Source organism: Astyanax mexicanus, chromosome 1 (assembly GCF_023375975.1).
Source record: "Astyanax mexicanus isolate ESR-SI-001 chromosome 1, AstMex3_surface, whole genome shotgun sequence".
NCBI lineage: Eukaryota > Metazoa > Chordata > Actinopteri > Characiformes > Acestrorhamphidae > Astyanax > Astyanax mexicanus.
Window position 1 is genome coordinate 33,123,018 of NC_064408.1, and position 15,588 is coordinate 33,138,605.

Below are 15,588 nucleotides of genomic sequence, written 5' to 3' on the forward strand. Positions count from 1 at the left end.
TTGAAGCACACTTATTTATTTGACATATTTTCAGTATACAGCTCTGGAAAAAATTAAGAGTCCACTTCAGTTTCTGAATCAGTTTCTCTGATTTTGCTTTTTTATAAGTATATGTTTGTATAAAATGATTTCATTCTATAAACTACCGACAACATTTCTAACAAATTCCAAATATAAATGCTGAACTAAACAAAAGATGCAGAGCTTCCAGACCTTACATAATGCATATTCATAACGTTTTAGAAGTTCAGAAACCAACATCTGGTGGAATAACCCTGGTTTTTAATCACAGTTTTCAAGCTTCTTGGCATCATGTTCTCCTCCACCAGTCTTATGCCACTCCTGGTGCAAAAAATCAAGCCGTTCAGCTTGGTTTGATGACTTGCGATCTATCTATCTTTCTCTTGATTATGTTCCAGAGGTTTTTAATTTGGTAAAATCAAAGAATCACATCATTTTTAAGTGCTCTCTTATTTTTTTCAGAGCTGTACACACATTGCTTGTCTTAAAGTGAAACACGTTTTATTTTCATTACATATCATTTGGTTTCTCATGTTTACTCAAGTGGTCATCTGGTATTCACTGATGTACTATACAGAGTTGTTGCAGACTTTGCATCCTTTAACAGGAATGCCCTCTCTCTTTCTTGCATCCATCAATGTCTCTGATTTGTTGTTCCAGGGTTTGTTCTCGCTGTCGGCACTAACCTCACAAGAACTGCCGCTTGCAGCAGCCTGGGTGGCAGTTCTTTTGAGGTTGGTGACATTTCTGTTTGGTGAGGCACGGGAATGTTTTTTATAATTATAATAGATTACTGGAAACTTATGGGAAAATATGCCGTAATCGAGTTATGAAGTGAATGTAAATGCACTCAATATTATTTCTTCTGCTTTTCCCACAGTAAGTAATTCAGGAACAGGTTATATTTTTACACTTACATAAACTTTGTCTTGGGGACCACATACATACCACAGGTTGTGTTTCCCTGCTGTAACATGAGAACTGGTGAGTTAAATATGGTGTAAAGAAAATAAATGCTGGTTTGTAAGTTTATAAGGTCAGATGGTAAAGGAATTAGATGCAATATTGCAGAGTGCAGTAGTAGTGCAAAGACCAGCAGCATGATATTTAAAATATATTTATTATGGTTTATTAATTACAAATTATCACAAAATGCTCATTATAAAAATCAAAAACTTGTATGAAAATGTATTAAGTTTAATTATAAAATAAGCTTATGAAAGTTATAATAAAATTCACAGTAAGTAAATTAGATTGTATCACACAAGTAAACAACTTGGCTTTGAAACATTTTACATATTACTAAAATCATCAATCCATTCCAAAGCATCTGTTTGTTCAGTAATAACTAAGTCAAATTATTTCCTCAGCACAGCATTTAACTGTTCTTATGTAGGAAATGTCAGTTAAACACTGCTAATGTGTAAGGGCAGAGTGAACGGTGTGTAAGTGTGTGTTTATTTACTGGGGCAGAAAGGGCAGGAGTGGTTCTTGCTGGACTGCAGCCACACACTGATGCACTGAAACACAAAACAGGTCGATGCTGTTACTACAGTAACATCTTAACTCCAACTAAATTAAATATACACACACAGTTGAGGTTTACAGACCATGGACATGAATGTCATGGCGATTTTGGAGCACAATGACTGAAGAACATACATTTTTCCAAGAGCAAATTGTCTTTTCACTGACAAAAAACACTGACAGTGCGCCTTATGTATGAATTAATTCTACCAGTCGGGTATTAAGGAACAGTAAGGCCACTCCGCTAAAGTGCAGCATTATAAGCGTTAGCCGCTAACTGCAGTGCTAGCTCTTTTGCTGCTCAGAGGCCAGTATATCGGGTTGAAATAATGATGAATTTATGTCAGGGGTGTCCAAACTACGGGCCGCGGGCCATTTGCATTTCCTTTTTTGGAGCAGCCCGCGAGGTATTTTAGAAATAGAATGAAAGTTAGCCCTCTGTTAAGCAGGTTTTTATAATGTGAGATTCAAAGTTTGAACGCTAGGTGTCAGAAACGGCCCAAAGAGTCTAAAAGAGAAGAGGGTGCGCATTTCTAGCGCAGAAATACGGGCAAAAGAGTCTAAAAGCGGAGAGAGTGCGCAGTTTTAGCGCAGAAAAACAGGCCAAAGAGTCTAAAAGCGAAGAGGGTGCGCAGTTTAAGTGCAGAAATACGGGCAAAAGAGTCTAAAAGCGGAGAGGGTGCGCAGTTTTAGCGCAGAAATACGGGCCAAAGAGTCTAAAAGCGGAGAGAGTGCGCAGTTTTAGCGCAGAAAACGGGCCAAAGAGTCTAAAAGCGGAGAGGGTGCTCAGTTTTAGCGCAGAAATACGGGCCAAAGAGTCTAAAAGCGGAGAGGGTGCGCAGTTTTAGCGCAGAAAAGTCTAAAGAGTCAAAAAGTTGCCGTAATTAAGGAGTTTAATATTAAGAGACATCATGAAATGAAATATCAATTTGAAAAATCTTAGTTTACACAACACTGTCAAAGATAAAGATAGTAAGTCAATTAAAATGGTGTGTAAATGAAAGTAATCAGGAAAAAGTATTATTTAAAGTGGTATATTTCATTATTTGTTTTATAACGGAGTCTGTGGCCTGTGACTTTAAATATATATTTCTCCTTCTGGCCCCCAACAAAAAAAGGTTTGGACACCCCTGATTAATGTAGAATCGCCACAATAATTGTATTACTAACTTATGGTTGGAAAAAAAAAAGATTTTAGCTGACCTTGACATTGCAGATTACAGATTAGTGAGAAGAGTCCACTCATGAGACAGTATGTTTTTTTTTTTTCTTTAAGATTTTTTTTTTTTTTGGGATAGATACACATTTATTAGAACTGCAATGATTAAATATAAAAGTGTTTTCAATATAAAATTAAGATTTATTTCTTTTTAAAAGGGTGTAACATTATCATGCAATCACATCACTGTTATATCATCATACTGTTCATTTCAATTAGAATATGGGAATATGTAGGAAAATATAATGTCCAAAAACACAATTATTGTGATTATTGGCCAAGAAAGCATTGTTTTGTACGTTTAGTTGTACATTGTGCTGCAAGTCTATGTGAAAATGTTAAATACTCACGTCTTTGTGTAGTGTGTGTGGGCAGTTTGTGTTGTACTGGGTCCCAGGTTCTACATGGTTCTGACACATTAAGCACAGCTTACGCATGGCTGGAGGCTGAGAGATGGGAAGAATAGAACAGAGAGTAGAATTAGAAATATATTTATATAGTAATAGAATATAATAACATAGAAAAACAGTGTGACTGTCACAATCAACAAAATATGTACTGTCCATTATTTTATCTTGATAAATATTGGGAATGTCTTTACACTTGATGCATACATTTGTACAGCAATATGTACGGTTTGTTTGGGGTTTGCTGGAAAATATATTTGACAAAACATGACAGCTTACACTAAATGTGGTCCATCAGCCAATAGGGTTACACTATGCTTACTTGTGCCTCACAGAATAAATACAAAACTAAATTACACCAAATAGGTCTGATCAGAGTTTGGGTTCAGTGAAGGTAAATATTGATTTTTTTCTCAAAATCCATCACAGTAAGACATTCCAGCACATGCTGCATGTTTGGTCATGTTTGACAGACAGAGATGTGGGTTTTAGATATGATCCGAACCTGAGAGGGTCTTGGCTGGAAACCTGGTGCCCCTGGGGCTCGGAGAGGGGGCCGTATTAGGTGGGGTTGGACTGAGGGTCTCTGGACAGGACCAGGAGCTGCAGCAAAGCTTCGGGATCCAGATGGAGGAGCTATAGGACCCGGAGCCTGGGACAGCAACATTAAGGATAGAGATCATGACACTGTGCACACATGTAAGTGTCAAATAAATTAAAACACATTAAAAAATAAAATGTATAAATATATAATAAAATTAATTGTGCATTTATAGTATAAACGATTGCTGTAATGAAGAAAAAAAATGAAACAAAAAAATAAAATAAAATAAAAACCCACACTGTCGCTGCTCCTAGCCAGTGCATTAGAATGGTTTTTGTTTTTAAATAAAATCGATCAATTACTATCCACACAGCATATTTGAGCTAATATTATATCCGATTTGCCATTTTTACATCTGTTACAAACCTATGATGCATAAACCTCCTCTCAAGAAAACTCTACATAAGAAAAGCTTAACTACTGGAAGATAAACTCACTGGTCGATCATTCTGTGCCAGCTTCTGAGACACCTGCTGAGTGACTTCATCCATAGACAGGCCTGCCATGGTGCCACGCTCGCTCTTAATCTGCTGCAGCACACCCATCAGCTGAGTTCTGCACAATGAGACAGAAAATTTAAATCTACTTTATTTAACCCTCAAAAGGTTCACTGCTCACATTTTGTTACATTCTCCGGTTGATTCCGTGTTTTACCGAGACCTTCAAAAAAAAAAAAAAAAAAAAAAAAAAAAAACACACTAGGGAAGCATGGTTTGACAAGGTAGCACAACTCGACAGAACTCAAAGCGGGTCAAAGCGGGCGCCTTTCGCATCGGATTTAATGATACACAACAGACTCTGGGGCTTCGACATGATGAAACTGCGATAAGCTCAGATTTACCACAACTGAGGTAAGTGTTTAGCAGCGTTAATTTAGCCTAAAGAAATGTTATCAATGCTGCGGCGGGCAGCCTCCGCATGCACTGCGGCATTAATAACATTTCTTTTTCTCCAGCTATGCTGAGATTCTGACGTTAAGTGAAGTTTAGGGGTTAACATAACCCAACACGCAGTGCTGTATCTTTACAACTAAGGCTGTATCTTTAAAAACATTGTCGTTTGAGTTTTAGAGCTTTATAATTGACTGTAGAGCAAAGGCAGGTAGACGTTTTCTGCTGCAGTGTTGTTAGCCAATCAGAGGCGTTATGGTGGCATGTATGAATATTCATGAGCAAGAGCCAAAATCCTGTCTTTCTTCAGAGACCACTAATTCAGTGATCTAAAACAGGGCTAAATAGAAACATTTATACTAGATTTATTTATACTAGAGACTAGACATTTTAAAATTAATGAAAAAACGATAGAATGAGACCATTGAATAAAGTTCATAAAATATAAAATAGAATGATGTGATTTTGCTCAGCTGTACCTGGTGCATTGTGGGAACTGTGTGCCCAGCCTCTCCAGCAGCTTGTCCAGCTTGCCCGCAGGTGGTGGATTGGATGAGACAGTCTGGGGGGAGGAGTTTCGGGCTGATGTGGCTGGGAAGGTGCCCTGGGGCAGTGCTGATACTGCTGCTGCTGCTGCTGCTGCTGGTGGTGCTGGTGCTGATGTTGATGTATGAGCTGGTAAAGGTGTGGCCTGAGTTGCTGGCATGGGAGTAGCTGCATGAGTCGTTACCATCGACACATGAGCAGGTCCAGCAGCTCCATATGTACTGGTGGGTACGAAGGTGTGTGGTAGACGAAACATTGGTTGGGTGTGAGGTAAAGGCATAGTAGGCATAGCAGTCATGGGGGGCATGCGGAAAGGGGGCTGAGGGGGTAAAATGGTGGGCATGGTCAGGCTGGGTTTGGGTCCGGCTGAGTAGGATGGAGCGTTCACTGTGGAAAGTGGAAAGCTTTGGGATGAAACTGGAGGGAGTGGAGGAGTGAGTCTATGAACTGGGACACTACCAGGATGGAAATCAGGCAATGCGGTGGGTGGCGGGATGCGGGTCATAGGACCACTATAAAACGGCATCTGAGATACTGAGTTTCTGAGAGCACTCATGAACAAATCGATCTGAGTGGAGAGAATAAAAAATTACACCAAAATTAAAATTAATCAAATGTTTTTCATAATATTTAACAAATTTTCTTATAGTGCAACATTTAGAATTATTCTAAAACACCTCTTCAAATGTGCATTTAAACTCTAAATTTAAAGTATAATTATTCCATTTAAATCAGATTGAAGCACTGAGCTTTAAATTTGTCAAAAAAGTTGCACATTAAAAAAATATGGTAAAGTATGATGAATATCTAAAAGTACATTTTTATACTCAATTTATAATTTTTAAGGGCTCATATCTACATTTTAATCTTGTATGCAGGCCTGTAACTAAAAGTATAATAGTGATGGGCTGCATTGTACCGCAGACTGCCAGCAGGGGGGCTGATTGATATAGTGGAAAAAATGGTAGAGGTGGAGCTTAAAACTCCAACACCCAGAATCCCTAGCAGTGATGAGCATCAACCAGATGCACCTGCCTTTTATTTGTGCATGCCATTTTGTGGCATTTCCTGTATTCTGTTTCCTGCTCGGTGTTTGTTATCCCACCCATTCTCTAGTCTTCTTTATGAATAATCATTTTGCACAAGTAACTGTGTTTTAAAATTAAATGTACAGACAAAAAAAACACTGACAATGTACAAACAACAATTACAACACGTAAAATTCATATCCATTTGATTAAGATACTTACCGAGGGCACATTAGGAAGATGTGGCAGGGAGATTGGGGGTAAACTATCTAGTTGCTGTCCGCTCTGTAGAAGTATAATGTTGTCACTGTACATATTCTGAAAAATAAAAAATAGGTAAAAATATATATGTATATATTTGCTATATATGAGCTACAGCTCAATGACAGCTCTGCGAGCGTCTTTCAGCAGTTCAACAAAAAACTGTCTGCGACTGAAAACTTGGCTAAAATCGTGCAGTGTGAATACAGTCCCGGTGAAGTAGCCCCGCCCCTTAACTGCAATTCTGGTTATCTAAACCCAAAGCTTACCTGTAGTCTAGAAAGGCTGTTCCGGACCACCATTATATTTTTCTCCCACTCATGCCGCTGTCGGGCATTCTGATGCGAAGGGTCCAATCTGTCCACAAAGCAAATAATCCATTAAAACACACACACTCACACACACACACACACAAAATCAGATCAACAATCACAGGATTATTACCGAAGGGTGTCAAGATATCTTTCCGCTTCTGCAATCCAGTCTTCTATCTGAGAAATGGCCAGCTCTCTCTGAGATTCTAGTGCAGCTATCTGGACACACACACCACAATTATATTAATTATTATTTTAAGCATTAAAACAGATTATTTTATTAGATTTTTACAAGCTGTACAAAACTCAACTGTATTTTTTGGAAGTTGGGCAAAACTTTACCTCATCTTTTAGGGCAATCTGATTGGTTTCTTCAAGCTGTTTAGAAAGTCTCTCATTCTCAGTCTGTAAGTCTGCTATCTCCTGTTCCCAGGAAAGTCTGCAAAAGAACACATACTATCAGTAATCTTGCTAAACACAAAAAAGATTCTATAGTATGTTATAGTATGTAAAGTTCTATAGTATGACCCAGTATACTAGATTACAATGTCCCAATCCAATCTGAAAGACCTTCATCAGAACTGATTTAACAATGTTTTAATGGCACAGCATTGGTTAGACTAAGCCTAAAGCCTATTAAACTGAAAGGCAATATTTGTGCATGTGTGCTTTTTTCATCATCACTTCGGTCTTACTTATCATTATTTTGCTCTTCAATAAGCTGCTTCAGCTTTCTGTCAGCCTCTTCAAGCTCTTGCACCAATCTAAAACAGAAAAACATCCATATTACATTTAACACATTTAACATACAGTACTAACTCCTTAAAAGATAGTTTCATAGTATCATCTGTCCACTCTTTACCTTTTCTTCCCTTCTGCTAGTCGCTCCTTCTCTGCAGTCAGTTCTTCAAGCTTAACTGTAAAGTTTTTCCGGGTGGTCTTACTGCTGTTTAGGTCCAGCTTCACTTGTAGAGATTCAATCTTGCTAATGAGACCCTGCACAAAAAAACAACAGAAATAACCAATCAGCACTATAAGCACCATACAAGCAAACATAACAGTTGCCAAAATCATTAATCGGAAACTGAAGCAAACATCTACAAACCTGAGAACGTTAGAGAGCTGTTCTATAAAGATTACTGTGAAAATTAGGGTTGGGTGGTGTGACAGTAATACTGTATAACATGATTTTAAAACATTTTAACAATGTGTCTGAGGTGCCAAATGTCTGCTATGTGTCATGCTAATACGGGCCAAAACAGCTCATTCATTCATGTGAATTTAAGATGGCCACAGGATGTGGGTGCAAATTTAACATCGCTCTTGTTGTAAGTTTAGCAATATGCTCTGTTCAAATCTGGTCATAGGTCTCTGCAAGGTGAGCCTCAAACCACACCTAAGAGCATTCTCACAACTGTGTGAGCAGGCCTGAAGCTTAAGCTTAATCTTAATTTTAAAACATGTCTGATTGGAGTCTCATTTAGCTGAAACACGGTCTGTGTTGTAGTGCTACGAAAGCTGTTAGTCTATTAGCTAACGTTATCTAGCGAATTAACGAAGACTTCACTCCCTCACACTAGAGTTTTTATCATCAGTACTCAATTTAGTAAAAAATAGCTGTACTGAGCTGCCCAATAGTGTGTGTATTTGTATTAGAGTCTATCTTAGCAAGTGAGCTACACAATGCAACATTATGGGAAATGTCCATCATTCTCATCTATATCTTTATTAATGGAGTTTCACTCAGACAGACTTGAGTCTCTTCTGTGGTAATCAGTGCCATTTCACATACCACTTGAAAGAAAGGCCAGAGTAACCCTGCAGTGTGAAACAGAGTAACCAGTGTTAATATGAACCTGATAAAGTCGTTGTTTTTCTTCTTTTGTCTTCTCTAGACTTTTAATGTGAAGAGAGTGTTCAGTTTCATCAGCCTCTTCCTGCCTGACCATTGACTCGTACTGTTGAGCCAGCCTGGAACCGTACTCGTTAATTTTATGCTAAAGAGAGAGAGGGAGAGAGAGAGAGAGAGAGAGAGATTAAAACATCATCAAAAAAAATGTTATGGTAGCTGTGCAGCATTACACATAAGTTATTTACAGTGATTAATTATTATTACCAATCATACCGATGATCTTCTTGGTTGTCTTCACTATCTGCTGTTTACATAGCATGTAGCAGACGCTTTTATCCAAAGCGATTTACAAATAATGATGTAAACTAGAAATATATTAGTTCTTTACCGAAAGTGGTTACAGAAGTGATTTTTCTATGGCCCTGTGCATAAAAACCATAAGGCACCTATCTGTTCAATTGTCGTGGAATTCAATATAGTTTTATTTTCAGGTTAATCTGAATTCTGGGATAACACTGTATTTGTAACAGGAATACTTTTTTTAGTCATGCTTTAGCAAAAAAAAAAAAAAAAACAGAATTTACTATTTTAGTCATTTGGCTTAATGACATTTCTGTTTATGTCTTTGTTTTAATACGTTGTCATACATCATATCTTGAACTACATTCAGAGACATATCCAGTCTAAATGTAGGCAACAATATTATTAACTACTAATGGCAACATAAAACATACTATCCTACAGGGTTAGGTGTTCTATCCTGTTATTGGACTGCCCTGGTCCAATCAACAACATTACAAAGACAAAATCAAGCAAAAGGTACTTTACCATAACAGACTCCCAGTCATCGTTAGTGTTGGATGCTTTATCTTCTGTCCAGTTCTCTGTCTTTAGAAGAGACAAGAAAACTTTACTGTTATTAACATCAGGTCTACAGAACCATAAAGACATTATGCCTAGTCATATTAACAGGACTAATGTAATTTTAACTAATCATTTATTACCACTGATTTACATTAAATCTCCCTCTCCCTAATCTATAATTACATTTTAGTAAAAATGTATCTAAATGTCTTTACTATTAGATACTGTAAATCCAGATATCTCCACTGCAATTCTTTCTATTAGAAAGTCCAGGTTCACATATCTGTAAAAGAACTCTGACTAGTGCTATGGCTAATTTAAGATATATCTAATGAAGTTTTGACTAGTATCACAAAAAAGTATTGTGGAATTATTTTAGGGCCATATTCACACTGATCTTATTATGGCTGTCTAGTATCATTTATTTTTATTTAAACCTGGATATATAGAGATATATGCATTATTAGTTGCATGACATGTTGGATCATTGACTTCTGTTATAATCTGGTGAAAATCTGATTTTCCATATCATATTTTATGCAATAATATCTCCAAATTAAATGTAACATTCACTCTGTTGCAGTAGTGAGTTCTTGTAAATTTATTTTTAAACTCAATGTTTTTTCATATCGCTACGTATTTAGTCTCTGCAAAAAAAAAATACCCTGAAACGTCATGATATAATTTTAGGACCTACCAAACACCACTAGTAATATTAATACTAATTGTACTGTTATCTGAACGTACAGTCTTTATTATTTATTTAATTATTAGGTATTAGATTATTAGATTACAAAGTAGATAATTGGCCCTAACAATCTGAGAGAGAAAGAGAGAGAGAGAGAGAGAGAGAGAGAGAAAGAAAGAGAGAACGAGAGGGAGAGAGAGACAGAGTGGAATCCCATCCAAATCAAATGCAAATCTTATTTGAGAAATGATTTAAAACTACCAAGCTATCTTACATCGCAGATTTCTGTAATTTTACTTTTAAAAACTTAGTTAGGACAGCCTACCATACACTTCACTTACCTACTGTAACAGCCTGCCATACACAATGAATTCTCATCTAGCTAGACAGCAGTGGTTTATTTAGCTAACCTAGCTAACAGAGCAGAAGTTCAGAGTTAAGCCAAGCAGTTTAAACCACGTCTAAAACAATACAAAGGCAAGTTGTGATCTACGAGACCTGTAATATAACTTAACTATGTTGTGGCTACGTTACACAAGTAAGTTTTATCCTAGATAACCCTAGGTTAACTAAACTGGAGGTGAAAACATTAGCTAGTTAGCATTAGCATGTCTATGCCCTGCACTGTGTAGCTGCAGCTCCTCTGTGCTGCTGTTTCATCTAATCAGCCCTGTCTGATTCTCCTCTACCTGTATGTCCAGCTCCTTGGTCTCGGTGGTGACCGGCATGATGTCGGGTTCGTGGCCGAGAAACAGCGCTTCCTGCTCGTGTAGCGGAGCCTGAGACTGCAGGAGCCCCGGAACTGACCACAGTGTGGCTGGAGCGGGAACTGCCCACAGAGAGGCGCACACCGGCACAGCTCCCCTGTAACACAGAGAGAGGACAAGGGTGTTCTGTCGAGTTGTGCTAACCTGTCAAGCCGTGCTACCATAGTGTGTATTTAACTGTACAAATACAAAAAAGCACTATATTAGAGCATGTTCCCAGTAGATGTAGGTTAGTATATTTGGACATCATAAAATGATTGTATCATGGCAAAGTTATGGCAATGAGTGGTCACTGTAAACTGCTTTGTTTTTTTTTTAAACAATAATAATTGTTGTATTAATTATCATTATTTTCCATTAACACTTTTGTGCAATGACAGTGAGTGAATGTTGTTTAATGCACAAAAAATATTTACTATTAAAAAAACGAGAAATTATTAAAAAAGTGTATGTCAGCGCATGCGCAGCACCTTTAGGAAGCACGTATCGATGGGTAGCACAACTCGACAGAACACCGGAAACCCCCAGTTTAAACTACAGTTTAGCTCTATAACTACATAAATATATTAAAATATATATATATATATATACACAGTTTATAATAAAGCTTACGCGACTGATCCGCCCTCTAATGAGAAACTCCAGTCCGTCTGCAGGTCACTCTCCATCTGCTGGGCTGAGACACTGGGAGCTGTGGGAGGAAATCTGACACTGATCAGAGAGAGACAGGACCTGTCAGCAGCAGCTCCACAGAAACTCCCCAACTTCCTACAGTTTACAGCAGTTTAAACACACGACAAGAACTGAGCTTCAATAAGAGGATAAACAACCCACATGTTTTAACTTAACTCTTAACATATACATCATATAGTTTATTACCGGACTAGTCAAAATCATAAAGTAAAAAATGCCTTTTTAAAGACTTTAACAGATCTGCGGACAGACTTTATTCTGTTACAGTATCCTGAACAAAAGTGAAAGATAAAACAGAGAGAATAAAACACAATTTTTATAGACTACTCACCAGTGTAGAAATATCACTAAATCAGTTATTTAGAGTGAGTGGATATCAGATATCAGTGTTTTTATAAACAGAAAGTCTAAAGTCTGAAGGGAAATACAAAGAAAAACGACTTTCTGTTCAGGAGGCTCGCGCTTCCGGTGTGTGACGTCACGTCTTCACAGAGGAACTTTTCTTTGGCCTTTTAGTTTTACTGAATAAATACATAAATACATGTGCTGCTGCTGTAAAAAATGCACTATAACAATAAAAACAGTAAAAATGATAATATAAAAGCATGACATGAAAGAAAAGTAAGTACAAATTAGAACAGACATTTAATACAGACTAGACAGACATAGTTATACATACAATTATACAGACAGACAGGTATACAGACAGACAGATATGCAGACAGACAGACAGACAGACAGACAGATAGACAGACAGTTATATAGACAGGTGGGTAGACAGACAGACAGACAGACAGACAAAGAGTTATATATAACAGAATATATTTTTGTGTTTGTACTCCATTCTTATATTATGTACTGTGGTCTTGCAGAGTATAGAAAGATATTTAAATATCATTATTAATATTAATATTAGCATTTGTTAGAAGCACCTTTCTCTTAAGTGTAGACCATTCTAATCGTTTAAATTTTAACACTAACCGATGACTATTAGGTAATGTTAAAAAAAAAGGTTGTTATAAGGTTGTTTTCCCATCATCAACATTAAAAGATGTAAAAATGAACGTTTATTCAAAGTTTTGGCAGGACAGATAGATAGATTCGTAGGTGATAATCTGTTTCTAAGTGGTTGCTATGGTGTTGCTATGTGCTAAATGATGTTGAAAATGAAAGGGAATCTAACATTTATCCTAAAATCAGAAGAAAATGTAGGGTCAAGCAAAGCATATATCTGCAAGCATATAACTGTAATATAATATTCTATCTCTCTATTTCTGTCTCTCTTTCTCTTTCTATATTTGTGTGTGCATAGTTTTCTCTGATAAACACACACTGAACACCAATCAGCTTTGCTGTATTTCTGCTAGACAAAATATGATACAGGCAAATCTGTTCAACCTTGTCTTTAGGTTTGCTCTGCTGTGGCCTGCAGGCCTGAGTTTCCTTTGTCTACAATGTAGGTCATCTTCTTTGTCACTGTTCACCTTAGAGGTAAAGATATACAGTGTCTCAGTCTGGCTAATGTGTTGCCAGTTTGTTATGCATAAATATTTGGCTATATTTCAGTTGTTCTCGTGTCATTTCTCTATACAGGTCCTTCTCAAAAATGTGCATATTGAGATAAAGTTCATTGTTTTCTGTGATGTACTGATAAACATTAGACTTTCATATATTTTAGATTTATTACACACAACTGAAGTAGTTCAAGCCTTTTATTGTTTTAATATTGATGATTTGGGCAAAAAAGCAAAGAAAAAACTAAAATCTCAAAAAATGTGCATATTTCATCCGACCAATTAAAAAAAGTGTTTTTAATACAAAAAATAAGGCCAATAGCGGCCTTAAGCTCATCCAGAGTGTTGGGTCTTGCGTCTCTCAGCTTTCTCTTCACAATATCCCACAGATTCTCAATGGGGTTCAGGTCAGGAGAGTGGGCAGGCTAATTGAGCACAGTAATACCATGGTCAGTAAATCATTTACCAGTGGTTTTGGCACTGCGAGCAGGTGCCAGGTCCTGCTGAAAAATGAAATCTTCATCTCCAGCTTCAAGCTTTTCAGCAGATGGAAGCATGATGTGCTCCAAAATCTCCTGATAGGGTACTTGACACTGGACTTCAGGCATTTTGGCATTTCCTTCTCCCTAGTCTTCCTCCAGACTCTGGCACCTTGATTTCCGAATGACATGCAAAAATTGAGCAACAGTCCAGTGCTGCTTCTCTGTAGCCCAGGTCAGGCTCTTCTGCCGCTGTTTCTGGTTCAAAAGTGGCTTGACCTGGGGAATGCGGCACCTGTACCCCATTTCCTGTACACGCCTGTGCACGGGGGCTCTGGATGTTTCTACTCCAGACTCAGTCCACTGCTTCCGCAGGTCCCCCAAGGTCTGGAATCGGCCCTTCTCCACAATCTTCCTAAGGGTCCGGTCACCTTTTCTCGTTGTGCAGCGATTTCTGCCACACTTTTTCCTTCCCACAGACTTCCCACTGAGGTGCCTTGATACAGCACTCTGGGAACAGTCTATTCGTTCAGAAATTTCTGTCTGTGTCTTACCCTCTTGCTTGAGGGTGTCAATGATGGCCTTCTGGACAGCAGTCAGGTCGGCAGTCTTACCCATGATTGCGGTTTTGAGTAATAACCCAGGCTGGGAGTTTTTAAAAGCCTCAGCAATCTTTTGCAGGTATTTACAGTTAATTCGTTGATTCAGATGATTAGGTTAATAGCTCGTTTAGAGAACCTTTTCATGATATGCTAATTTTGTGAGATAGGAATTTTGGGTTTTCATGAGCTGTATGCCAAAATCATCAGTATTAAAACAATAAAAGACCTGAAATATTTCAGTTGATGTGCAATGAATCTAAAATATATGAAAGTTAAATTTTTATCATTTCATTATGGAAAAGGATGAACTTTATCACAAGTGATAGTGAGTCCCAACACTGAAAGACTCTCCTTTACCTGCGGTCAGAAAGAGCAGGAGAGGTTTTAATGCACTATTCAGAAGACTGTCCTGAAGGCCACACTTGCAGTTTTAAGTGACTTTTTGTGCAGGAAGTGAAAATGACATGTTCGGACTTGGAACAGTTCTCCACAGCGCCATCCAGTGGTCGGAAGTGGCAATTTCATGAACTGCCACATTCTACCAGCAGGTGGGAGTACAGCACTCCTTGCTCCTTGCATACACTCCCTACCCACACACACACACACACACACACACACACACACACACCCTTTACACACAAAAAAGATTTGTCCAAAGACTTGTGGACACATTCTCTTTTTTATCGAATATAATCTATAGTGCATTTATTAAGGATGTGTGTTCATAATGCACACACACACACACACACACACACATATAGCTTGTACAATGTATTTATCATATATTTAAAAAGGCATTTGTTAAAAACAAGCAGTATATAGCATATGATCCAACTGCATTTGTACTGTATTTTTGTGCCCATTAAACTTGTTTTTGCCATGGTAAGTGTAAAATTGCTATTAATAAATAAATGTTTTTGGTTTGTTTAACACTACATTAGATAGTACATAATTCCTTATGTGTTCCTTCATAGTCTGGATGAATCTTGTATTTATTTACAAGGTATGAATATAAACACTGATTTAAATTGTGTGTCCAAACTCTTTGCTGTTACTATATATATTTTTTCACATTGTGGAATAGGACACTTTGGAGCAACTGGATGTGGAAGTCACCATGCAGAGTTGCAAACATATGTTAGAGAGGTAGAAATCCCCCCAGATTTGAGCTGAGAAGAAGTGGAACTGAGTTTGGAGTTTGAAATGTTTTTTTTTTTTTTTGCATATTTATATATATATTTTTATTATAATAAAGGCTTGATGGAAACATTACATCTAATATTAAATGTGAACCTGATGTTACACAGGGTGC

At 37.5% G+C, this 15,588-nt stretch overlaps 1 protein-coding gene across 2 annotated transcripts; it reads right to left on the bottom strand.

Annotated features, from left to right (window-relative positions):
- rnf214 (ring finger protein 214) lies at positions 1-12,150 on the bottom strand. 2 transcript variants are annotated; one of them, XM_049476479.1, is made up of 16 exons: positions 12,013-12,150; positions 11,601-11,679; positions 10,911-11,085; positions 9,498-9,557; positions 8,674-8,814; positions 7,680-7,813; positions 7,513-7,581; positions 7,160-7,256; positions 6,948-7,036; positions 6,773-6,860; positions 6,465-6,560; positions 5,148-5,782; positions 4,216-4,333; positions 3,680-3,826; positions 3,118-3,213; positions 1-1,541 (listed from the first exon to the last, which is right to left on the bottom strand). In XM_049476479.1, the coding sequence occupies exons 2-16, from the start codon at positions 11,654-11,656 to the stop codon at positions 1,479-1,481; spliced, it is 2,064 nt and encodes a 687-aa protein (XP_049332436.1). In that variant the 5' UTR covers positions 11,657-11,679; positions 12,013-12,150; the 3' UTR covers positions 1-1,478. The 2 variants fall into 2 exon arrangements, with proteins under 2 accessions (XP_049332436.1, XP_015464264.3); XM_015608778.3 differs by having other exon boundaries at positions 11,601-11,699.
- Positions 12,151-15,588: the final 3,438 nt, after the last annotated feature.

What these genes read in the sequence shown, in the direction of transcription:
- rnf214 (XM_049476479.1), bottom strand. Translation starts at nt 11,656, where the DNA reads ATGGAGAGTGACCTGCAGACGGACTGGAGTTTCTCATTAGAGGGCGGA. An exon ending in ATGACTGGGAGTCTGTTATG is followed by an intron (nt 8,815 to 9,497) that starts GTAAAGTACCTT and finishes CTCTCTCTTTAG; the next exon opens with CATAAAATTAACGAGTACGG. An exon ending in GAAGAGCAAAATAATGATAA is followed by an intron (nt 7,257 to 7,512) that starts GTAAGACCGAAG and finishes GTTCTTTTGCAG; the next exon opens with ACTTTCCTGGGAACAGGAGA.